Genomic DNA, 26,828 nt, shown 5'->3' on the forward strand with positions numbered 1-26,828 from the left:
TCAAATTATGATGTTACATTTGCATATGTTCCTATAATCACGCAGCTAAGCCAGATTGCTAAAGATTGGGATGCTAAAATAATGAGGGAATTTTTCGAGCCAATGCTACCTTTTGAAACAGCTCACGCTCATAGGGAGAATCTTACCTGCTCCCTCTCTGCAGTAGAAATAAGCTTTTTAGATAGCGCAGATGATAGAAGGGCACAAATGAATGCGAAATTAGAAAAGGAACTACATAAGAGGACTTCAGTAGATAATTATGCTTTTGCTGCAATAAAGACACAAGGGAGAATAGCTTTAGATGCTTGGCATGTAGGGAAATTTTGTATATATCGAGGTGAATCTTATTATGATAACATTTTTGTAGGAGCGAGTGAGTGTAAACATACGTTTATCTTTAAGGCCAAATGGACATTCATGCTGAACGGACTTGATCCTGTCATACCAGGTGTATATTACATTTGTGGGCATAATGCCTATTATCGTCTTCCAAAAGGATGGTGGGGGAGATGTTATTTGGGTATAGTGTTCCCAAAGGTTTATCAACTGGATGACCTATCGGTGATTCCAAAGACATCTGGATCCCATCGTATCCAGAAAAGAGAGACCGCAGCTGCTGTGGTAGGAGATATATTTGGAGCCATGATTCCTTCATTGGGAGTTGTGTTGAATTCCATCAAAATAAGAAAGTTGTCTACTATAGTGGATAACATGTTGACAAAGTTTTCAGGTGCTATAATCCTGATAGATGCTGAACTTGCAGCGGAAAGAGCTATGACTCTTCAAAACAGGCTTGCCTTAGACATTCTTTTAGCAAAGGATGGCGGCGTTTGCAAAATGCTTGGTGCGCGACACTGTTGTACGTATATTCCAGATAACAGTGCAAAGATTAAAACAATGCTTGCTAATCTAACAAAAGAGAGTGCAGACTTGAAGGAATTGAAAGAACCAGGAGTGTGGGAGAAGGTTGGAAAGGGACTTGCTTCAGTGGGAAATTGGCTTGGTGGCATTTGGAATGGAATTTTGCTAAAAATAATACAGGGAATATTAATAGTACTGATTTGCATATTTGGAATTTGGGGAATAAAAAGGGGAATAATAATGATCATGGAAAGAATTAAGAGGAGGAAGGAAGAGAAAATGATGAAAAGAATGGCAGAAGAATACAAAGCAAGGACAAGGGGAACTAAAAGGCAAAGAGAACTGACAGAATTTTAATGGAATAAAATTTGTGGGAATAGTTTTGTGTGATGACAAGTAGTCATCAGAGGAGGGATTGATGAAGCTGAAATGAAGGTTTTACATTTATTAGTGCATAAACGTAGTGCTGCAATAATCAAGTGTGACTTTAATCGAACTAAATAAGATTGTACGGAGACAAAATGTGCCCTCAGCGTAGTTTGCCAACATTTATAAGCGTGCTTCATATAACGTGATGTATTAGAATTGTATTAGTTTGACATAATCGTAAACGTGTGCCATGATTTGCTCGTTAGAAATGCTTTAGCTTAGCATAACTTTAGTGGAGGCTCTGGCCTAGTTGCCATGTCTCACGATTTAGATGCTCGTATTTTTCCGATGTGCTAATGAAACGTGTATTCTTGCTTGAAGCTGTACTTTTCCAGTGAGATCGTTCACATGCTTATCTTAAGGTTTCGTGCCAGCCTGGCATTTTTCTTCTTCACTCCAAGGTCAATCTGCAGGTGCAGACAATGGACGCTCTGAAAGTGAGTTAATTGGTAAAATATGTTGAAACTTACGTTCCCGACTCCAAGGATAATGTATGCTTAAGTAAAAGCTTGAGAACTGTTGTTTTTGATTGGACAATTTGAAGCTAACCTATGAACTCTCCAATGGAAGACCCTACTGGATTTGAACTGTTGTCTATTTAAACCAGGTGCACGAGAGGAAATCGGACATTACAGCTCATATACCTGCCATTTTGCAGGACATTGCAGATATTATGGCCCATCTTGCTGCGACGCCATTTTGAGAGACTTTGATGCTTTCTCTAATCGAGAGAAAGAGACTTTAAGTAATTCTCGCCCTAGAGACTTTAACTTTGATTTGCCCCTTTGCATGAAGTAATAGTTGTCCTTTTATCTTGCCGCTGTGAGGCAATTGCCCCGTCCACCCTGCCCCTTTGTCCCGTCCCATGCTGATCGAATCCGGTACCTGTGAGACGAAGACTTCATTGAATGCTGATTGAATTTGGTAAATATGAAAGGAAAATTGTACAATTGCATTGTGTTTTCTTTTTAGGTAACCAACTGCTGATTTTTGATAAGAGCCCTAGTTAGGAGTTTTCTAAATTAATGTTGCTAAATTGTTTTGCATGAAGACCCACATGCTGATGCTAATTTGAGGTTAGATGAGGATTCATTTGATGCACGATGCAATTTGAGACCTTGTTATGCTGACTAAATGTATGCAATTAGCCCATTACAGATTGTAGTTTTAGTGGTTTGCGTTGCCATCATAGAGGGCATTGTTATTCAAATGCTGCATAGATTGCATCTGTTTCGCCGTTATGGACAGCTATTAATGTTCATTTACATATATCATTTGGTGTTGAGACACATCTACATTGTGCTAGCTTTGTTAATATAGGGAAATAAATTCATTAACTTTGCATAAACTGGTGTGGTTATTCATGACCGAAAGGTCATGGTTTCGCCGAAATGTATTCTGGATTAATTGTGAAGTGTTATGTTGATCAGGGTATTGCTTATGTTCGTTATTGATTATCGATTATTGATTTGATTGATTACTCCCGAGTAAGGAGAGTCCCACTTAGTCAAAAGATTCATCGACCCAAGAGCGTCCAACTATAAGTAAATTATTAGGCTGGAAACGCTCTATCACACTTAATTTCCTTTTTGTGAATGCATCCCTTCTGTACGGAGTTCTCCGCTCTGTAGGAATGGATTCTGCAGCTTGTATATACATGTGTTTTCTTATCTCTTCAGAAGCAAGCATCCTGGGACCAGTTTCGAGGTCTAGTCTGACTGATAATGGGTGATAACCCCAAACCAGTCTCAGGATGCTTGTTTCTGGTCCAGACAGAACCTGTCCTGGCAGTTCGGGCTGGACTGTTCCCATGGAGAGCAGGGTCAAGACTAATTTGCATTTGGCTGGGTCCAAACTGGGTGGCAGGGTGAGCAACAAACTGATGGATTTAACCCACATCTGTGACTGGGGGTGAGTGTTTGACAATTTTCAGCATTTCGTCCATCATCTTTTTGTGTTGCTAATATTATAGAATTCACTAGCATATAGGGGATACACTGGTATGTTATCCCATTCATTGACAGTGAATGGCTTCTATTTATTTATTAAAAATGACCATTGTTATTTGGTGGACAACAAGTGTAATTATAGCCAATAAACAGCTGATGTTTGACCTGGGGAAAACATGAGTATATTAAATCAAAGTGACAACCTAATATTTTGGGTAATATTTTATGTGTTTGCAAAAATATCAAACTGATATTTGAGTGCCTACTATTTTGGGGATAAGTATTACTGATGGCATGACATTAATTTCTTGCTGCTTTGCTGATTCCTGTGTATGTATGTGTGAAAGTACTGCATGATCTATGTTGATAAGTTTTTCAGTAACACATCATAACTCATAATCTACTTAGAAGGTGTATGATGAGTAAATGAAAGGAAGTTGAAGGTAGAGGCCAGAGGACATGGTATTTTTAGGTCTTTCATTGGCCAAGATCTTTCGATTTTGGGTAAATTGCATACAATTTACTTACTTGTAGGGGCTTTCAGGTAACACTCTACGTCCTTTGGTCTGTTGTTGTGTCATTCACATTTTTTATTCCCCACTAGAGATTATCGCAGGGGGAAATACACCAGCCCACTTCAGCCCTTGGCTAACTTGACTGTAATGGCATATTGTTCTTTCACAAGGAATACATCTGCATTCAAAGCAGTGCCTGTCACTTCCTAGGTCTACACTAGCAATGTGTCCTTTTTGAGACCAATACCATTGGTTTGCCAATGCTTGTCATAATGATAGGAGGCTGTTTAAAGATGCATAACCTCTATTATTATTTGAATCTTCTCTAAACCATGTTGCTTTTAAGACCTTTTTGGGAAAAGGTTTGCAATAAACGTACCACTTTTTATTTTATGAAGAGTTTTTGAGGTCGGAGGAACCAACATCGAGTGAGGAGAATTTAATGCATTCGACAGTACACCAATCATTAAATTGTTTAATGTAAGCCTGCATGTAACACTTATGGATTTTATTCTGTTTCTGTAATTACTGTCTGTACTGTTAAATGTTTCTTTTATTTTTTTCCAAATGTTTTGGTGGGGAGAAGGCCCGGGAGGCAGGAGGGGCGGGATTACTATGATTGACATAGGTGGCTTGATTACCTTACTCACTTGCAGTGATGGAACTGGGTGTAGAATTTGCACAGTGATAGACTGAGGACAAATGACACTGAGCACAATTGTAAGGGCTTGGATGGGCAAGAAGCACAATAAACATGCTATAGTATAAAAAGAGAGACAAAAAGAAACGGTTTCATTCACACCCTGTGATAATAGTGTCAACGTTTTCCGACATAATTACAAGTAATCTGTTATTATTATATGAAACAAGATGAGGGGAATGTACCATGGCTCACATTTTTTTGTCTGGATCAGTGCAGAGACTGGAGAGCATCAGAGTCATTCTTATATCGCTACACCCCTATTCATCTTCTGAACACTTGCATGCTATTTCAACTTCAAACCGTGAAAAGATTATAGCAACCTTCTCTTGTCACCTCTGCAGAATGTTACCTTGAAAATATCCCAGAAGAAAAACTGTTGTGTTTGGTTTTTTTTCAGGAAGTGGTGCTTGTCCTCTAGAGCCTAAAGTTACACAAAAGGGGGGAAGTGTGTGCTGAGAGAAGACAGGTGAGAAGAACTAAGGATAATTGTGGGAAGGATCGTGAGATGGCCCAAGCCCAGAGATCTTGAATAAACAAGGCAGGGAAAGACACTCCTCTTCTAGAGCATACTGAAGCTGCAGTATCCAATTGACTCAATCAACACACTGCTGGCTGAAGCCAGCATTAAGAGAGGTTTGAATTGTAAGTTTTCCAGGACAGGAAATTACACCTATTGACTACTATTGTTTTAGTTCAAAGGCCTCTGGCTAGATGTAAGAGGATAATAAAATGGTTGGTGAGGGGAAGGAGGCCACAAAAAGGAGCTCAGAAGGGAAGTTAACCTGTGAAGGCATATATAAAAAGTGTTATTGACAGAGCTCGCAGGTCAGAGAACTGGGCTCTAATTAAACAAACTGATAATTCCCAAATTGGTGCCATGCTTCTGTTCCAGCCAAAACAATGGAAGTAGGGAAAGTCTCTGATCATTTTCTCTTTTTTACCCTGAAATGGTATTCCCAGCTAATAATGGAAGTGGAGTTGTTATGAAGGGAAATTCTAGAAGGTCAAGAAGACAGCTCAATATGTAAACTAGAAAGAACAATTGTCTGTGGGATCCAAAAAAAGTACTGGGTGCAGAGAGCCGGGAAACTGAAGGGAAGACAATTTGTTCTTGCAATGTCAGGGAAGCGGCCTACCACACACTACCTCTCTCTCCCCCATTGTGCTGGGAATCCATCCAGCTAGGGTCTGAGTTATGACCCAACTATGATTCACCCTACTGAGGCCCATCCACTTTTGAAAGCCTGAAGGAGGCTTGGATCTTCAACCTCCGCTCAAAATGTTGGCTTCCTATGGCCCAGTAGGAGTGGTGGATTCTGGTCCTTTGAAAGTCTGTCTAGCTTTTGTTCACGTTGCCAGCCTTGACTGCTCTTCCATATCCTCCCTCCTTCATGGGGTGTATTTGTTAAGTAAGAAACAGTGTCTCTGACTTTAAAATAAATAAATAAATAAAACTGTGTATGGCTACTGCTTATGTAACCATTTCTCATTCTTACCCTTTTTGTATCCTTTTACTCATTTGACATTATCTCTGCTTGGTGTATGTAGCTTTATGGATTACTGGACTTTCTCTGATTACGCCTCTTCTGCCACCGTGCCTAAGTTGGTTAGTCTTTATTATAATTAACATTTGCACACCTATCTCTAACATACTCCTAATCATCAAATGGCCAGGCGCTATGTCCCATAACATGACAACAACACCTCACAAAGTGTAGCTTGCCAACCATGTATGTAAGCGCCTCAGCATCCCACTTAGGGTAGTAAGCTCTAGCTAAGTGCTACAATACCGTACAATGCAATAGGGGACAGTTGATTAACGGAAACAGTGCATACAAATTTTTGATGTGAAGTGTCTAAAATGGAATGCATGGTAGGAATGATAAGTGAGAAAGAGAGCATATGGTCATAGGGCCAAACAGTCAACTGGCTGGGAGGTGATTGAGAAGGAGAATGAATTCGACTGACTGTCAAGTGGGTGTGGCTGAAGAAAGCGGCTCAGGATTGTCAAAGACTAGAGAGAGAGGTTGTCCATGAATTGCGAGCATCTTCTTAAAGATGATCAAACTCACTGTTTTTCCCCCTAGTTAGTATAAGCTCTACTGAAAACAGTCCCTTCCATTGAGCCTTATCTTACTAATGTGCAAAATCAAAGGCGTAAATTTGTATTATTAAGTTTTACTTTCAATATTGTGCATTTTTTGTTATATTCCCCTAAAGGTTGAGGACTGAACAATGAACTGCCTCCTTTTTTGTGATTTGGTTTCTCTACAATCAAATTTGCTTTTTATTTTGTGTTATAGTTTTGTAATCATCTATATAAACATTATTATCTGTTTTGAATTTTTTTAATTTTAGACAAGCAAGACCAGCTCTGACTTATTTGCAAATGTTATTAAATTAGTTCACTTCTTTTGCAATTGCTAGGTTCCTTAAGGGGGCTTTTAATGTTAGGATTTCTTTTACCTTTTTAATATATCATATAATTAATATGTTATGTATCTGTATATGTACTTGTTTAGCTAAGTATTACTTTTATCCACATGGTTTTATTGAAAATGTAAAGACAATAATGAATTAATGAAATGATTAAATGAATCACAGCTTTGAAGAAATTAATGTTGTTTTGACCTCTAAATAATATTCATGCAGAAAAATTAAAATTAACTGGAGATTGTACTGAACCTTGAAATGTAAGTTCAAACATAGTGCTCAGGACTCTAATTTATGTTTACAATGCAACAAATAAAACTGATTTGCTTATGCATATATCCATGAAGCACGACTGAATTAATGAATTGTGGCATGTTTTGAGACAACAGATCCTTTCGGTGATTAAAAGCAATTAAAGTGTGACATATTAATCTACAGCAACCACTTTGGGAGATAGTGAGAACAAGGCCCAAACTTTTGGGAGAGGCAGGGAAAAGGCGAAGCGGGCACAGCGGCAGGACTGTGCAGGTTGCACTGAGGAAAGTGACATCAGCGAGGCGGTCGGAAGTCAGCAAGGGAGAAAGGGAAATAAGCCTCTACTCCCTATTGTCCAACACTCTGAAGGGCAAGGTTACAACCCTCTTAACAGCACAGCTGTACTAGAAAAGCACAGAAGAAGGAGAAGGGTCCTCATTGGTGGCCTTCAGGTTGGATGCTGGTGATATGGGAGGGGAGTATCCTGAGAGAGTGTAACCTGGCTGCGCCATTACGCTTCTTAAAACATGAAATGAAAGGCTGATTGTTTTTCTACTTAACAAGAGAAATGTGTTTTTAATTTGGTGCACGGTAAAATACACAAGTTAAGTTTACAGATCAATGTAATGCTTTATGTATGCCACATTTTAACATCACTTGAAAGAATGTTTATATTATAGTGATTTTGAAATATTATTATTTATAATCATATATATTTGACATAAGAGACATATAGAACTCATATAACCAGAGAGTGTATTCATGTTTAATTAGTTTGCTGGAGTTCAGGGCCATATATTTTCCTGTGTTTTATCCTTCAAAGTGCAGTCTGCTTTTGAATGTTTTTGAAGGCCGAAGTGTCAATTAGAAAAGTATAATTTGTGGTGATGTTTTTAAACTGGGAAAGATATTTGCCAATGAGATCATCCTTGGAGGAAACAGGATTTAAGTGTGGTTTAGTTAGCAGCAAGCTTCAGATTCCCTCTGGGCATAGCTGTGAGCGGATATTACTTAGATACTTCTATGGAACTCTACATTTTGTGGTTTCATGCCGCCATACTTCTCTTGATGGAAACTTCTCCAGAAGTTCAGCCATGTGGACCACTTTCCTGAACCCATAGAATATTAGCATAGTTAAAAATTTAGATTAAATAAATAGGCAGGAGTCGTACACAATGCATCAATTGTTTTTCCTCATTTTTTGCAATATCGCAATCAAATTAGTGATCTTTTATATGCTAGTTAAGTTTCATATTGTACGAGGTTTTGATTCACCAATTGGGTATTCTGTACATTTATACTATGTTTTTGAGGCTCATATACGTAAGCTTGACTTTGAGTCTAAATAGAGCCCTTTGAACTATAATTTGGTCTCTGAGATTGAATGTGTGACTTTCAAGTTATACTGTAATAGACTTGAATAATTTGCTGCATTGTCTCCTCACCCTTCGGAACAGAGAAGAAAAATTAATCAGACCCTAGAATTTAGAATTAGGGCCCAGTGCTGGATCAGATGGTAGCAGAGTATGGTTCTCTTTCTGAACTGAGAACAACTGGAATTAGGCTTTAGAACAGTTAGTCCCCAGTGTCCAATTAAGATGCTCATATCCAGACTTGGAAGATTAGAGGAATCATGGCGATTCAAAGGTGAATTGTTCTGGCAGCGGATGAGTGAGAATTAACAGGGTGGCGGATTGTGATAATTGTGGTTGGTTTGCTATAATTGTGAGAATAAGTGGTGTCTTGTGGAGATGTTTTTGCATGTTGTGTGAGTGATTTATAACAAAGACTGAAGAGTTTATTGGGTCTGATGTGGCTAAAATCCTCTGGTAGTTTAAAAGGTGTAGATGACAGCATATGATATTGTCTTCTCAGAGGCTGTGTCATTGTTAGACGTCATCAATGGCATACTTAAGATAGGGAATTACTTTCTGTGAAAGTGATTGTAAACTCTTTTGTGTGTTTGAAACTATTTGTTTTAGTAGAGCAGACAAAGGTTTTGTAGTTTGAGTGTGTGATATTGTGGAGCAAGCGAGCGTGCATGCAGATTGTAAAGAAGAGTGGCTGGTGTGAGGAGCGAGGTCTACGTCACAGTGTACAGCTGGTATAGGGTGGTGGTGTAGTGTTGTATTGCTATTGGTGGACAACGGCATACGGTGCCGGGCAGCAATTGGTGGTTGCAGTGAAGCAATGAATTGTGGATATGATATTGTTCCAATTGAATTGAGGTCTTATGAAAATCATTGAAAAATGAAATGTTTTAAAGTTTTGCAAGATTTGTGCAGAGGTGGTGCTCATATTCCTGGAAGAGAGGACAAAGAGGCCCCTCCTGAAGGTACTCCTGGTCATTTTGTGGTGATTAATGTAGGGCTTCATACATGTGTTTGGCTTGGTCAATAGTACAAGATCACAGAAAAGGATGGCCTACTGAGACTCCCGCAATATGGTACATTTAATTTGAGAATTATTGAAAATTTGAGGGGGGTGTGGTACGAAATTAAGCCACCTCCTAGACCTGCACAGTTACAAAACACTTAGGGTCATATTTATACTCCCTTTGTGCCGGATTTGCGTGATTTTTTAAAGCGAATTTGGAGCAAAACTAACTCAATATTTATATTTTGACGTTAGACCCGTCTAACATCAAAATATTGGAGTTTGCACCATTTTATAGATGTGTGAACCTACCTTGTGTCAATGAGATGCAAGGTAGGCATTCCCAGCTAAAAAATAGTGTTAACCCCATAGCCCCATATTTATCCCCCGTGCTAAAATGACGCAGGGGTGGGAGGAGGGGCTAAATAATGGTGCAGATCTTGCTTTGCACCATTATTTAACGCCTGGGTCAGACCAGGCGTTAGGGGACCTGTGGACCCATTTCCATGGTTAACCATCATGGAATGGGTCCACAGGTGCCCTTCTCAAGCCCCAGGAAAACCCCTACCCACACCAGAGGGACACCTGAAGATGGGGGGCCCAATCCCATGTAAGTAGGGTAAGTATAGGTAAGTATTGTTTTTTTTATTAAAGTGCCATGGGGGGCCCAACTTGCCCCCCGCATGGCACATGGTGCAATGGCCATGCCCAGGGGACAATGGTCCCCTCTGCTGGCCATTGGGGTGGTGGGCATGACTCCTGTCTTTTCTAAGACAGGAGTCTTGTGGTATGGATGGTTTTGCATCAGAAAATGACATTAGGCTGGTTAGAGGATTTTTTTTTTGCCTCTAACCAGCCTAACGTAATTTTTGGGTGCAAAACCCCTTCTCCCATACCGCCAGCAGCACTAGGCTAACGTATTTTTTTTTTTTTTACGCTAACCCACCCTTTGCACTGCGTTAGTGCAGTTTTGCATCAAAAAGTATAAATATGCTCCTTAATGCTTGGGAATGTGCTGCCCATGCAAAGGAAAGGAAGAGATACCAAGGTAGGGCGATCAAAGCTATGTATTCTTTTGCAGATGCTAGATGGGATGCTGAGCAGAAAAGGTGGAGAACAGATATGATAGAGGGAGTTAAGCTGTATCTGGCTTTGACCACAGATGTTACAGAGGGAGAAGAGGAAAGAAAGCCAGTAGAAAGCAAAAGGAGAAGAAGCAATAGGAGCCCGATGACATGAGCATAGATGATTCTGGAGATAGTCTTTTGGATGTACTATTGTCTGAATGTCCACCCCTATATAATGAAGCTAGAGGTGTGGGTGGAACAATGGTATTGGAGGCAGTGGTGTAATTTCCTTTCCCACTGCTTTGGATAGGAGGGCTTTCAGTCCTCTAGTATCTATTCCTACTAGTGTTCCTTGGGAACTAAGAAGTGAGGGTCTGAGAGAATGTGCCCCAGTTGACCCCACCACGAGTACCGTTGATGCTGTCACAGTACTAGTTACTATTGGCCCTCTAGTTCCTATAAATACATTTCAAAGGTTCTGGGAGAAATGCATGTAATTTGGCAGTAACTAATAGTGCTACCGGATCAATAAATGGCCCAAATAATTCAGGTAATACAGAATTTGTCCCTTTGAATTCTACAAATACAAGCACTCCGTGTGCAGCAAGTGCAGATACGACTCTGAATATGTCGGAATGTACTTCGATAGGCACATATCAGAAAATTCCCACATTGCGAAAGAAGCCCATGGAATGGTATTGACAAGTTGAAAGATGTGTACAAATTTCACAGGTGTTGTGGATTAATTTGAATATGTTGTTTGACATTGTTGTTCCGAGTGACCTATGGGCAGAATGTAAGATAGCTGTTCGATGTCCTGAGGTGGAACTGACTAGAAATACATTGACAAAGGGTCCTTCACCAGCGGCAATGAAGAGATATCAGGAGGTCATGACCTTCCTGAAAGGGAAAGTGCCTCCTTAGGATGTTGGTTGGGTACAAATTGACAGAACAACTCAAGAACCAAAGGAGCCAATGCATGCTTATTATTAGAGGTTGTTGAAAGTGATCAGACAGTATGGTGGTATGGAAACGTTAAAGGCAAAGGATATGTGACAATTTGTGTCAAGGTTTGTGACGGGGTTGAGGCCAGAAATATGCGTGATGATCCAGCAACATTTGATCTGCTAGCAGAATAAATCTATTGATGAAATTTACATAACACAAAATATTGCCTTGATGAAATAGAGATGAAGCAGAAAACATTGAAGGAAAAACTGGTGGTTGCCCAAATGAAAGGTGCACAAAGGCCTAGCCTGACACCCCTAGAAGTAAATAATATAGGCACAATGCAAGGTGTATACCAGCAACCACAAAATCCTATGCAAGGTAGAAGTCGAGGAGCCCATATAGATCCAGTTACAGGGATGGTTATAAATTGTCTAAATAATCAACACAGTGTCACATCTACAATAGAGTAGGACATTGGACGGGGGAATGTAATTTAAATCCAGCTAATAAGGTCCAAAATTACATATTTGTACCTTCTCAGAATAATAATTCAAATCAGATGCAGGGTATGCAAAAGGCCTAGAAAATGTCAATGTGCCCCAAGCTCCAATAATGCAAGTTCCTCAACTTTCGATGCCACAGCAAAATGCTGTGGGGTTATGTCAGAACATGAATCAGGGTTTGAGAATGAACATGAATTTGATGCAGGATAACAACCCCTTTCAACAATTTCCTCTGCTTAATTTGAATAATGGAAATGGATCAGATCAGTCAGCCTGACGGTGCTTGAGGGGGGAGGAAGACTACATTGGCGCAGCCTTGGAGGTGGACCAGAGTGGACCATTTATAGACAGTGAAGTGGACGGCCATCCTGTGTCATTCTTGGTTGATACTGGTGCTAACCATTCTACTCTGAGAACAGTAGAAGTCACAAACCTACCCCTGTCAGGGAAAACAATCCAAGTTGTTGGTGTGGAGAATAAACAAATGACTGCCCAAGAAACTGCCCCAGTTAAAGTGAAAATAGTATTTTTTGAGGAAAAACACAAGTCTATCATATGTGATGGCAGTCCAATGAACCAGTGAATCTTTGGGAAGAGACTTGCTTACAAAACTCAATTGTGTTAGCCTTTGCACTCCAGCAGAAATAGAAGTGCAAATCGTTGATGAGGATGCTGTCTTCAAATTTATGAAAAATGAGCTGTGTTGCATGATGATGACATTGCTAACACTTGATGATTTACCCACAGATTTGAGAGAAACTGTTAAACATGAGGTGTGGTATTTTACGGTGAAGGATATCGGACTGATTAAGGGGATATAGCCTGTCTGGATTTCTATTAAAACTAATGCCGAATTACAGAGAACTCTGCAATATAATTTGATACCAGAGATGATTGCTAGAATAACTCCTGTGATTGAATCCATGATAAACCAGGGAATTCCAAAGGAAAAAATGGAAAGTCCTTGTAACTCTCTCATTATGAGTCTTCATAAACCAAGTGGCAAATATAGGATTGTACAGGACCTGAGGAAAATAAATAATGTTGTTGTTCCTTGTTGCCCCGTGGTGTCAAATCCATCTGTAATACTGTTCCAGATTCCATGTAAATCTGAGTGGTTCACTGTCATTGAGTTGTGATACCGTTGCATGAGGATAGTCAGTTCCTTGTCTCATTCTGGCTCAGAAACAAGGTCTTCAGGTGGTGTCAAGTACCATAAGTGTATACTGAATCTCCATCAATTTTAAATCAAATTCTAAAGAAAAATGTTAGTCATGCCTTGCAGCTCAGTCCTAATCCAATATATCGATGACCTAATGGTGAAGTCGAATACTAAAGAAGCTTGTAAACAAGACACTATCACATTGTTAAACCACCTGGCTGAGAATGGACATACAGTGTCACTAGGAAAGTTACAATATTGCACAAAGCAGTCCAGTATCTTGAACACCACATTGAAAAGGGAGTGAGGAAAGTGTCACAAGAGAGGATTTCAGCCATACTGAAAATGAGTTTCCCAACCACACAGAGTGAAGTCAGGATGTTTCTGGGAATGGTGGGCTATTGTAGACAGTGGATAAGTATGTAAATTTGGTGAATAGGTACGCTGACGATTTTGCAAAGTACTGTGCACATAATGTTTGTACATTCAATGGTGAATTTGCAAATGAAGGAATGGATGAAACTAACTTCATCCTGTTGCTGACAACAGTTGATACCTGGGATGAAGTGAAGAGGTTTCAGGAGGAAGTGTCTGAAGAAGAGCAACAGAGCTGGGTCAGAGCAGGTTGTGTTTAGAGAGATGATGACATTTAGGTTTCAATGGATGGACGAACAGTGTTGCCAAATAGTTTTTTACCTCCTATGGCTAGACAGTTCCATGATACAGCTCATAATGGCAGGGATGCCATGGTGAGATTGTTTAGACAGACTTGGTTCAGTCCTATGTTTAGGTTGATGGCTTAAGTATTGTGTCATTGATGTGTTGCGTGTCAACAGAACAATGTTGAGAAAAGAACTACAGTTACACTGAGTCACATATGAAGGTCTGGAGGACCTTTTAACAGAATACAAATGGCTTTCATTGAAATGCCCATGTGCAATAGATTGAGTTATGGTTTGGTATCTTTTCCCATAGGGTGGAGGCTTACCTAACTAGGCAAAATGATAGTCTCACTGTAGCTAAGCTGTTATTGAGGAAACTCATTCTGAGGTTTGGTATCCCAACTTCTTTGGAATCAGATCGAGGAACTTATTTCAACAATGAGGTCCTGAAATTGTTGTGTGCAGTACTACAAATGGAACAGCGATTACATTGCAGTTACAGACCTGAGGCTTCAGGGTCTTGTGGAGCTGGTGAATGGCACGCTAAAATCTAGACTGGCAAGTGTGCTTCAACTTCATTGAAATAGGCTGATGCTCTGGCTTTTGTGTTAATGAGTTTGCGGAGTGTACCTGATCGAATGACTGGACTGTCCCTCCATGAGATCATAATGGGGAGGGAGATGAGACTGCCAGCGATTCCTGCAAATTCACTTGTAAATATTACTGAGGATATGGTCCTAGACTATTGCAAAGGACTAGCTGATGTGGTGCGTTCGGTGTATCATTAGGTTGGAGCAGCCACAACACTTCTGCATCACGAAAAATGCGATGACATTTTTCCAGGCGATTGGGTCTTGTTGAAGAAGTGTGTCAGAAAGTTGGTGTTTAGAACCTTACTGGCAAGGACCTTACTAGTTGATCCTAGTAACAACAACGGCTGTAAAGTGTGGAGATCTCCCCAACTGGATACACACTTCCCACACTCACAGAGCTGAGTGTCACCTCGACACAACAGCCCCTGTTCCATACGAGCCAGTGGTGCGAGAGAGATGACAAGAACACACAGGCTGTTGGGGACCAAATAGAGCCAGACACAGCGATAGACAATGACTGAAAGGGGTCTTGAACAAGTTACTTCTGAGACCAAGGCTGTGACAAATGAACCTTGCCCTGTAGTGAATGAGTTGGACTCGGAATCAGACACCGAAGAAGGAGCTAGTGCTGGAAGACAGCGAGTGGAAGCTGGAGACCGTTGACTCAAAAGGAAGGAAAGAGGGAAAGTGATCTTGCCTAAACAACGTGTGCCACCAACGATTGCTGAAGAAGCTAAAAAGTCCAATCTGAGTGAAAGTGACAACAAAGGTGTCGCACTAAGGTCAAAGAGAACAATAGCGCCTAGTTGTAGATATCTTTGCCAGAGTGGACTTACTTCGCAAACGACACAGTCACAGATAAAGAGTTCTGGGAATGTTGGAGTGAATATATTGGTTCAGCTGAACCTCCATGAACTGAACGTTGTGAATGAGTTGTATTTAAAAATTTTGCCGCCTTCAATGAATTTTGTTTGTGTAGATATTAAAGGCATTTTTGTTGATTGGGATAGAGAAGTTGGAAGATTTTCTGGGCCCCAGTAGAAGAAAAAAACACTTGTCATTTACAAGAAAACGGAGTAGAGTTAGGGAAGTCTCATGAAGATTTATACATTGTTGCTCCATAAACTTTGAACTCTGTTGCTATTCGCATTGGTGAACCCTCCAAAGATATGTTGCTGCTGCAGTATTTCCTTTAATAATAGATCTGATTCTAAAGACGCAGATAAGCGAAACACAAGAAATAACAGTGGGTACATAATATGTGCCTTATTGTTTATTTTCCTTGTAGTGCTACATTGATAAAAGGAGTGTTTTCTTCTACTCATTCTAAAGAGAAGAAGTTATTTCTTAGTGTTTCTCCACATACTCTTAGTCCTAAGGACAATAATGTGTATATGTTAGATGATAAGGCATTACACTTATATGAGTCTAGAGGAGATTATTGAAATAATGTGTATTTTAGACTGCTGTAGGAGTATTTAAATACAATGGATGCTAGAGACTGCTATGTCTGTACTCAGTTACTTGCTTCTGTGTCAGAAGGTATCACATTTCATCATATCCCATTGACATATGGTATTTTATGTAGTTTGCTACTAAATATATTTTACAATGAGGAAAGTTTTCAAAATTATTTTTTGAATTATAATGGTGTTGCTGGAAGTTCCTTTGTTTAACCACCTGAATAGGAACCCCTATTTTAGAGGTGCAGAGATTGCAGGAAAATATTTTGTGTCATTAAAACCTTTAGACACTGTAGGGCATATTTATACTCTGTTTGCACCGAATTAGCATCATTTTTTTTTACTCTAATTCAGTGCAAAACTAACTCCATATTTATACTTTGGTGCTAGACTCGTCTAGTGCCAAATTTATGGAGTTAAAGTCATTTTTGGGGATGGAGACCTACCTTGCCTTAATGAGATGCAAGGTAGGCGTTCCAGTGCAAAAAATGACTCCATGGCCTTAACGCCATCTTTAGGGGCATATTTATACTCTGCAGCATATTTATACTCTGTTTGCACCCAATTAGCGTCTAATTCGGTGCAAAACAAACTCCATATTTATACTTTGGTGCTAGACCCATCTAGCACCAAGGCCCTGATTTATAATTTTTTTGCATCTTATTAACTTCATTTTGTGACGCAAAAGTGGCACAAACTTACAAAATATTGGCCCTTATTTATACTTTTTGCTGCAAAACTGCACTAACTCAGTTATGCACCAAAAAGTTTAGCACCGCCTTGCACCATTTCTGAGCACCAGCTGGGCACCATATTTATGGAATGGCGCAAGCCGGTGCAAAGGATAGGCTAGAGTGAAAAGAAAAGACTTTAGTCGGTGGAGCTGGCAGTATAGAAGAAGAGGGTTTAGCACCAAAAAATGACTTTAGGCAGGTTAGAGTAAAACAAAATGACTCTAACCAGATTAGTGTCATTTCATGGTGCTAAACCTACCATACCACATGACTCCTGCCTTAGAAAAGGCAGGAGTCACGCCTACCACCCCAATGGCCAGCACAGAGGACAAGGGTCCCCTGGGCATGGCCATTGCACCCTGTGCCATGTATGGGGTCTCATTTCAGGGCCCCCTATGGCACTTTCAAAAATAAAATGCAATCTTACCTGTACTTACCTGGGATGGGGTCCCCCATCCTCCGCAGTCCCTCTGGTGTGGATGGGGGTGCCCCTAGGGCATGGGGAGGGCACCTGTGGGCTTATTCCATGGTGTTCCACCATGGAAATAGGCCCACAGGTCCCCTAACGCCTGCCCTGACCCAGGCTTTAAAAAATGGGGCAAAGCAAGCTTTGCCCAATTTTTTGACCCCTCCTCCCTCCCTTGCACCATTTTTGCATGGGAGTATAAATATGGCGTTAAGGCCAGAGAGTCATTTTTTGCACAGAAACACCTATCTTGCATCTCATTAAGGCAAGGTAGGTTTCCACTTCCAAAAAAATGACTTTAACTCCATAAGTTTGGCGCTAGACGGTTCTAGCACCAAAGTATAAATATGGAGTTAGTTTTGCACCGAATTAGAGTAAAAAAAATGACGCTAATTCAGTGCAAACAGAGTATAAACATGCCCCTTAGCGTAAAAAAATGACGTTAATCTGGTTAGAGTCATTTATTTTGACTCTAACCTGCCTAACGTCATTTTTTTTTACGCTAGCCTACCCTTTGCACCAGCTTGCACCATTCCATAAATATGGTGCCCAGCTGCTAACAAAAAATGGTGCAAGCCAGTGCAAAACTTTTTGGTGAAAAAGTGCAGTTTTGCAACAAAAAGTATAATTAAGGCCCTGTATATGTATATGCACATAGATACAATTTGACCTGTTCAATGACTGAAATAGAAAGTTTTAAAATTTAGTGGTGATCGAAGTAGGGAAGTAGAAACCAAATCTAAAACCGATAAAGACCTTGCAACACAACACAGATTGCAGAAGGGGGAAATAGTGCACCAAGTGCAAGGCAATATACCAGCTTTAACCTTAGACTGGCAACATAAAGGGAAATTGTGCATACACATTGATAAGATCTATATCAATCCTTTGTTCATAGGTAGGGAAGAGTGATTATGAGCATGTTTTTGATGTCAGAGGAAAGAGTGAATTCTTTTTGGATGGCAAGGATCCTGTGATTCCTGGAGCATATTTTATTTGTGGACAGTATGCCTATTTAAGTTGCCGAAAGGATGGCATGGTATATGCTATCTAGCAATAGTATTTCCAAAGATATCATGTGGAACATCATGAAGATCCTGTGCTGCAGTAATAGTGGGAGATATTTATGGTGCATTGATTCTATCAGTTGGTGTGATTTTGAATGACATAAAGATTAGAAGGCTGTCTTCAATAGTGGATAAGCTTGCTACCAACACAGCAAACTTGTTGTTGGTAAATACTGAGATGGTTGAAATAAGATCAATGGTTTTACAAAATCAGCTTGCGCTAGACTTGTAGTTCACAAAAGAGGACGGAGTCTGCTGGAGGCTGAAGATTCAACAATGTTGTACCTTTATTTCGGATAAAAGTAAGGATTTAGAAAAGTTTATCCAGAACATTTGAGGGTTGAAAAACGATTTGAAGGAGTTGGAAGCGATTGGTGCATGGGAGGCAATAGGACATTGTTTTTCTGCTAAAGGCAGGTGATTTGGGAACTTGATAAGTAGAATTATAGGCTTTGTGCTGAGACTATTGCTGATTGTTTTTATAGTAGGAATAGTTTTGTTGGTTGGATTCTCAATATTCCAAAGGAGGAAGATCCAGAAAGGTCAGAAAACAAAAAGAGCAGATGTGGAACTGGAAGATAGTCAGTGTAAATATTATGATGGTATGAAACGGCTGGAGGAGAAAAAGCTGAAACTGTTTAAAACAGCAACGTTTAAAAGAGTCTCATTCAAGATTGGAAAGGGATTTATGATGACTCTAAAAGTCATCAGAGGGAGGTTTGAAAGAGCGTAACCTGGCTGTGCCATTATGCCTCTTAAAACATTAAATGAAAGGGTGGTTGTTTTTCTACTTAATGAGAGAAATATGTTTTTAACATGGTTCACGGTAAAATATAGGATCTGAATGCACAGATAAACGCAATGCTTCAAGTATGCCAAATTTTATCATTGCTTGAAAGAATGTTTATGTTATAGTGTTTTTGAAATATTATTCTTTATAATCGTTATATATTTGACAAAAGAGACATATAGAATTTATATAACCTGGGCGTTTATTCGTATTTAATTAGTTGTAAAGGCCCATATATTTTTCTGTGCTTTAACATTCAATGTGCAGTCTCATTTTGAATGTTTTTCTAAAGCTGCAGGTGTCAGGATCAGAGGCCGAGTTAATAGGGAGCTCAGTGTTCAAGATGATACGAAAAGCCCGTTGGAATGCTTATCGAAGCTGTAAGGAGTATCCTGGGCTGGCAGCTGTATACCAAGGACTACGCCAAAAACATAGAAGGCTGAAGTGTCAATTAGCAAAGTATAATTTGTGGTTATGTTTTTCAGCTGGAGAATGTATTTGCCAATGAGATCATCTTTGGAAGAAATGGGATTTAAGTGTGGTTTAGTTAGCTGTAAGCGTCAGATTCCCTATGACCTTAGCTGAGAGCGGACCTTGCTTAGATACTTCTCTTGAACTCTAATTTGTGTGGCTTCATGCCTCGATACCTCTATTGATGGAAACTTCTCCAGAAATTCTGTTGTGCTGTCTACTTTCTTGAACCCATAGAATATTAACATAGTTAGGAATATAGAATTAATGGTTAGGCAGGAGAACCTGGATTCGTACTCATATGCATCAATTGCCTTTCTTCATTTCCTGCACTATCCCTATTGAATTAGTGGTCTTTTATATGCTAGTTAAGCTTCATATTGCACAACGTTTTGATTCACCTTTGATTATTCTGTACATTTATACTATGTTTTTGAGGCTCTTGTATGTAAGCTTGACTTTGAGTTTAAATGAAGTCCTTAGAACTATAATTTGGTCTCTGAGATTGAAAGTGTGACTATTGAGTTAGCTGTAATTGACTTGAATAATTTACTGCATTGTCTCATCACCTTTGGAACAGTGAAGGAAAATTCATTGGATCCTGGAATTTAGAATTAGGGCCCAGTGCTGGATCAACCCCATGGGATGAAAAGTTTATTTGCAGGGCGGAAATATGTCTGAGTACGCTTTGGGTGCAGCTCCCAGCCTGCTGGGGGGAGAAGGATTTGGAGGTGAGAATGGGGGCAACAGAAGGGAGTGCCAAGGCCCACAGGCAGCAGATATGTAGAGAGGGTTGCGCAGTTGGCTGGCTTGGCTCTGGGAATGGTAGAAGGAGGGTGGAAGGCCCTAAAATAAAGGTGAGCTAGGAAGGGGAAAAGGCAGAAGGGGTGTTGGTTTCGGAGAGTGCACTGGTACTCCTTAAGCATCCCGTATCATCAATTGACAAGTAGGTCTGCAGCCACCTGGGAGAGGTTGGTGAGGCTCTACTACTTACAGATGAAGACTGTTAGGACCACTCAGCAGAACAATCAAGGAGGTATTGAGCAGCTGTTCATACTTAAGCAGACAAAGAAAGTCCTACAAAATGTAATATGGTAACACGGATAATGATGAAGTGCCATAACGGCTTGGAGAATGCTAAGTAATGGAGGCACTGAGGAGTTGTCTGCACTTAATTATGAAGAGGATGACTTGGAGTAGTGAGAACTGGTGGACAGGACTGAGGGGGAAGGAACAGAGGAATGGGATTGAGATTGATTCAGTAAGAACTAAGGTGAGGCTGAAGGAGGATAAGAAGGAGGCAACGCTAGCAATCCTAAATAAAATATTGGCTAAAAAAAGTGCAGGTACTGGAAGTGCACATCTTGCTAAGGCATTGAAACTTTGCATGCAGTGTGGTGAGAACAGACAGAATTTTTTGTGGATGTTTTAAGCTGGCATTATCTGAGTTGTCCCTCCCTTATCAAAGCGTGCATCTTTCTGCAGGCATCAGGGCAGACCTGAAGATGTGTTGCACGTTTGTGTAGCAATTTTATGGAATACCATTGCAAGGACTGGGCAAAGAAACAGAATACAACCTATAAAAATATTTGGACACAGCAAGAAGAGCAGGTTTGGATTTTTTTGGAAGGAAAAGATATGTGCCAAGCAGTGGCAAAGGGAATATAAACTGGGAGGTACAAGCATTGCATTTTTTTGAGTTATTTCCATTAGTGGTAGTGCTGGTGTTCTCGTGTGACAGGTTAATGAACAAGAAAGTGATTTTCAATGTCAAAAATATGTCAATGATCAACATGGTAGACAGGCAATTGGCATGGGATTTGAAAGTCTTGCAATTGCTTTGTGTGTTTGTGCCGGGCTGATTAAAGCATAATATTATTTCCAGAGCAAGGGACATCCCAGAAATTGTCAATGAAACTGTGGATACTTTGTTTCATTCGCAGAGTTTCTGAGGGCTTACCTGGGGAGCCGACAAGAAGATGTCACAGATGCTGTAGTGTCTCTGTTTAATAGGCAACTGAGGATATTGGAACTGGTTTGGGGTCCTTTGGTGTGCCCACCAAGCCTTCTGGGTGGGAGGAGCAGTCTGGGGACTGCAGGGACCCTATAGTCTAAGGGGGCAGGGGGCAGAGCCATAAGTGAAAAAGGGTAGACATTTCAGTGGAACAACACCTTTTGCAAGGAGTCGCCACAGTGGCTGGAGGTACTAGGGGGGTTTTCGTGGGCCCCACCCTCCCTCCCCATTATTAAACATAGAGGAGTGGAAGTTAGTTCCGGAAAGGGGGCTCTTGAAGGGTTCAGGTGCACAAAACATGGTGACTTTGTAAATGGTGCACAGCTTTCACTGATGGCCAGGTGTTTGGGTGGGTGGTTTGACAGGATGTTTGACAACATGAAAGATATTCATTGCTTTTTGGGGGGGAGAACGAGGTATTGGAGGGTTAACAGTTCAGCTGCCAGCAACTCAGGGGCTTTAGAACGAAAGCAGTTCAATACAATTGTGGTTGAAGGGACTGGGGAAGAAAGATGCAATTGATGTGTTTGGGTTGTCTGTTAGGAGAGGGAGTTGGGAGATAAAGATTACTTATAATCTACCACCTAGTGCCAGGGGTTTTTAAGCTTGTGATGTGCACCTGAGCAGTTTTAATAGCCTAATTCCACATTAGAAGCTGGAGATGTTCCCAACTCAATGAGTAGTACACTGAGGGGCATAGTTATTCTTTTTGGTGTACAACTGTGCTAATGCAGTTTGCATCAAAACGTTTAGCCCTAGCTTTAAGGAATGGCACAAGCCGGCGGTAAGCTTGGTCTAGCTTCAAAATAAAAGACACTATCCGGGTGGGGGTGGCGGTAGGGGAGATGAAGGTTGAGCATCAAACAATGAAGCTTATGCTGTTTAGAGGCAAAAAATGCTGTTAACCAGCCTAGCGTCATTTCCTGATGCACTACCATCCATAACACATGATTCCTGTCTTATAAAAGACAGGAATCATGTCCACCACCCCAATGGCCAGCACAGAGGACCATTGTCCCCTGGGTATAGCTATTGCACCCAGTCATCCTCTAGTGTCCCTCTGGTGTGGATGGGGCGGTTCCTGGGGCTTGGGGTTGGCACCCATGGGCCCATTCCATTGCGTTTAGCCATGGAAATTTGTCCACAGGTCCCCTAATGCCTGGTCTGACCCAGGCATTAAAAAATGGCACTAAGCAAGCTTGTTGCCGTTATTTGGGTCCGCCTCCCCCTCATGCATCATTTTAGTACGGGGATAAATATGGCGCTATGGGGATAGTGTAATTTTTTGGATGGGAACGCCTACCTTGCATCTAATTGACGCAAGGTGGGTTCACGCATCCAATAAATTGCACTAATTCCAATATTTTGACGCTAGATGGGTCCAGCGTCAAAAAATAAATATGGAGTTATGTTTGCGCCGTTTTAGCAGAAAAAACTAATGCTAAAGCGGCGCAAACAGAGTATAAATATGTCTCTTAGTGATTCATTACCATTCCAAACGAGGAGGGGGTATGAAAGGTATGTCCTCCGTCTCCTTCTGAATCACATTTCAAAGTATCAAAGACACAATTTTCAGTCACAAGCAAATGATCAAAGCATTGGTTAAGGATTCACAAAGCAGAAGCTGCCCGGGATAGACAGCTTCCACTTTAGCCATGATAGCTGAAGCATTGGGGGGACAAAGAGTGGTCTCTGCATGCTACCGTCAATATCCCCACGCAGCAAATCATGTTTTTTCTCAAACCAGCCCCATCCCTGCATCCATAGGAATTCAGAAGAATCACAAAATGAAATTCTGTGTCGTTAATACTGATGAGGATGGATTTTGTCAATCCAAGTGAATGGACACTTTGCACTGTGACAGTGCTGGGCATCCATCGCAGCGCGAAATGAAGATGGGGTGACAAAGCGGGTAGCGCTCCAAAACATCTACTGCTTTGCAATCACCCCTTTATATAGGTCTCAGGGAAAACCGACATGTAGTAATGCTCTTTGCTTTTACTAACGTTTTGGAATATATAAATACAAAACACTTCCTTATCAGATTACAAACACACATTGTCATACACAGTTCAGAGTCAAGGAAACTCACTACATTTGGACACAGCTCTTAGTGATGGAGGGCGGGATTATCTACCCACACCCGCCCATTGAAGATACACTGAAGGAAAAATAATACTCTAACTCTCACGTAGCATAATGTCCAGTTGCAAGTTTAGTTGAAGATCATAGGTCTTCATAATAAATTCACCTGTACACATTGCAGGACACTTCTTGGGTGGAGTAACTGTACTTGTCCTTTTCGGCACGTTGCATCGCAAACTCAGAAAGCTTTGACTGGGAACCTGCTGTCACCACACCGACTGAAACTCCTGGGAACGGTTTCACATCCAGTCCGATGTGCCAGTCATTCTCAATTTTGTGGCTGGTGGAGTTGGCAAAGGATAGGCTGGATTCATGGACTGTGCTGGTGACCTGGAGGGAGCACCTAACATCCACCCGCCAGTCTTGGACATTCAGTGGCACTTTCTGCTGTTGGTTTTCGAGTTGTGAGTTCTTGCAGAGGGTGCAAGTTTGATTTTGGGTCAGATAACTCTCCATATCGATGACATATGCACCTTTCCTCTGCAATGTCATGACATCAAAGCCTTCTCCACCCAAATTGTGGCCTGGAATGAATTGTGCACGACTGCACTGTGCTGCATTGCCTGTGGTGCACTGAGCATGGACCAGTGGGATGAGAAGAACAGATATGAGGCTGCAACCCCAACCTAGAAAGATCCCTTTGTAAAACATCATGGCTTCCACCTGTAATATAAGAACAAAGACAGTGAGAATTGCCTGTGTAGGCTGTATTTAGTTTCAAAATAAGCCATAGGACAGATCTCCTATCATAACTCCATGAACACAAACTTGTGGAGGTTAGGGAAAAGTTTTTTGTAGGACACAACTGTAGCCAGCTCCACAGTACTGAAAGGGTAGCCCTACTCTCTGTAATACAATTGATGTACATCTGTGTAATGTGAGGGGGTTCTCGGCTAATTGAGCAATGATGTGAAACCTGAGGGATAGCTCAGCTTGCCGATGAATGTGTCTGTAAGATCTGTAACATTTGGGACGTAGCACTGCTTCCTAAGGTCTACATCACTCATATCTGTAGGAACTAATAGATAGTCCAGATGTGTGTATATGTAAAATCCACTTAATCTGAGAACTAGCTCTATATTCTGAGGCTTAAACAAGACCAACTTGTTTCTCCTGTGAAATAGTTTTGTGGTCTAAGTCTGTTAGATCTATGGAACCTGCTGAAAATATCAGTTTCTCTCACTTGAGAGACAACTAGCTCTGCTATCTAAACCTAAGATATCAATGTAAAATGGATGACAGCCCCCCTGTCTGAGATCTGAGCCTTTAGATCCACAAACTCATGAAATAACATTCCTGGTTGCTAACTACTGTAGTCTGTATGTTCAATGCATCATGAAGTGTACTCTGCTGTCTGATAAGGGAATTCATCAGGTCGCTGTGAAATATGATCATTTTGGTGTTCAAGAAAGGTTCAACTCCATGAGGGTCGAGTATCAAAAGAGAGGGATTGGACTCTTTATGTCTAAAAGTGTGTCCCAGGAATCAGTTCCACTATTTTTCAATGGAATACCTCATTATAGTGGCACAAGGCCAAATATGTGGATTAAGTATGTCTCTTCTTCTCAGAAATCAGGACCACGACTTTCCAATGGAATACCCCTGTGGTGACACATGGTCATGGATATAGCACAGTCCCTTACTCTCAGAAAGCAATCCCACTACTCACCAATGGAATACACCATTGCAGTCGCACAATGCCAAGTACATGAACAAACTGTAGTCTTTTACCCTGTGGAATCAGTGCCGCTGTTCTCCAGTTTAATGTCCCATTGTAGTGATATACGGCCAAGTACATGGTCAAAGCACATCCTCTTATGGAGTTCCTGAGGATTCAGCTGGTCTTTCTTATTGATCATTATATGCATGAGGTCTAGGTGGAAACGTGTACACAGAAGGTCACTTTTCTTTTCTTTAGTTGCTGCTATCTACTCTGTCTGAGTACCTGTCTCAGATGTGCATAAGAATAAAGCAGAACATACAGTAGATCTGTCCTAGCAGGGCAGTACTTCTGTCCTTTGGATGGGAGGCTAAGCAAATTTGTGATGGGTTCTCATCCATTGTTTGCTAGAAAAATACGGCTGAGCCTCTATTTTAAAAATGCTCAGCTCCAGGTCCTAGCTGATGACCACTTGCAACTGCAATAGCATGTACTGGCTCCGGTGAGGGCATGATTTCAGTATCCCAAGTTACTATGATTGTTTTGACTTGGGTCTGCTTTCAACTTTGTTTGACTGAGTTGTATGCTCACGTTGACATATGAATTTGTCTGTAATTCTGGAACTCCGGACCAGATTTTTACTCTGTTTGCGTCGAATTTGCATCGTTTTTTTTTTTACACAAATTCGGCGCAAACCTAACTCAATATTTATACTTTGGCACTAGACCCGTCTAGCGCCAAAGTTTTGGAGTTAGCATAATTTTTGGCTTGCGGGAAACTACCTTACGTCAATGAGATGCAAGGTAGGCGTTCCCGTGCAGAAAATGACGATATGGCCTTAGCACCATATTTATCACCCCATGCTAAAATCACCCACGGGGGAAGGGGGCCTTAAAAATGCCATTATTTCATGCTGGGTCAGGGCAGGCGTGAGGGGACCTGTGGGCTTATTTCCATGGTCAGAGATCATGGAATGAGCCCACAGATGCCCTTCCCTAGCCCCAGAGACACCCCCACCCACAGCAGAGGCACACCAGAGGATGGCGGACCCCATCCCAGGTAAGGTAAGTATAGGTCAGTATTTTCAATGTTATTTAAAAGTGCCATGGGGGCCTAACTTGGCCCCCCTACATGGCACTGGGCCAAATGGCCATTCCCAGGGGACATATGTCCCCTGGCCATGGCCAATGTGGTGGTGGGCATGACTCCTGTCTTTACTAAGACAGGAGCCATGTCCATAGGGGTTGTTCGTCAAACAATCACGCTTGTCTGGTTAGAAGCATTTTCATGCCTCTAACCAGGCTAGCGTCATCCTTTGATGCACAACCTCCTGTTCCCCCTACGCCTCCCACACCTGGCTAGCGTAATTTTTCATGACGCTAGCCAGGCCTTACCGCGGCCACCGTCATTCCATAAACATGACACCTGGCCAGCGTCTTGGAATGCTGATAACCGTCTGTAAACATTTTCACCCAAAACTGCGTTTTTGAGTGAAAAAAGTATAAATCTGGGCCTCCATTTTAATTTTACTCCAGTCACAACAGGTCCACACCGCCCTC

At 41.1% G+C, this 26,828-nt stretch overlaps 1 protein-coding gene across 1 annotated transcript in view; it reads right to left on the minus strand.

Moving 5' to 3' along the window:
• The window catches only part of LOC138304269 (perforin-1-like), an 82,034-nt gene that overhangs the window by 29,176 nt on the left and 26,030 nt on the right, over window positions 1-26,828 (minus strand). Inside the window, exon 2 of the mRNA XM_069244193.1 lies at window positions 23,716-24,272. Within this exon, the coding sequence (XP_069100294.1) occupies window positions 23,716-24,263 (548 nt within the window). The 5' untranslated portion in view covers window positions 24,264-24,272. The remainder of the gene's footprint in view (window positions 1-23,715; window positions 24,273-26,828) is intronic.

This window comes from Pleurodeles waltl, chromosome 7, assembly GCF_031143425.1.
Source record: "Pleurodeles waltl isolate 20211129_DDA chromosome 7, aPleWal1.hap1.20221129, whole genome shotgun sequence".
In the NCBI taxonomy this organism is placed as follows: Eukaryota; Metazoa; Chordata; class Amphibia; order Caudata; family Salamandridae; genus Pleurodeles; species Pleurodeles waltl.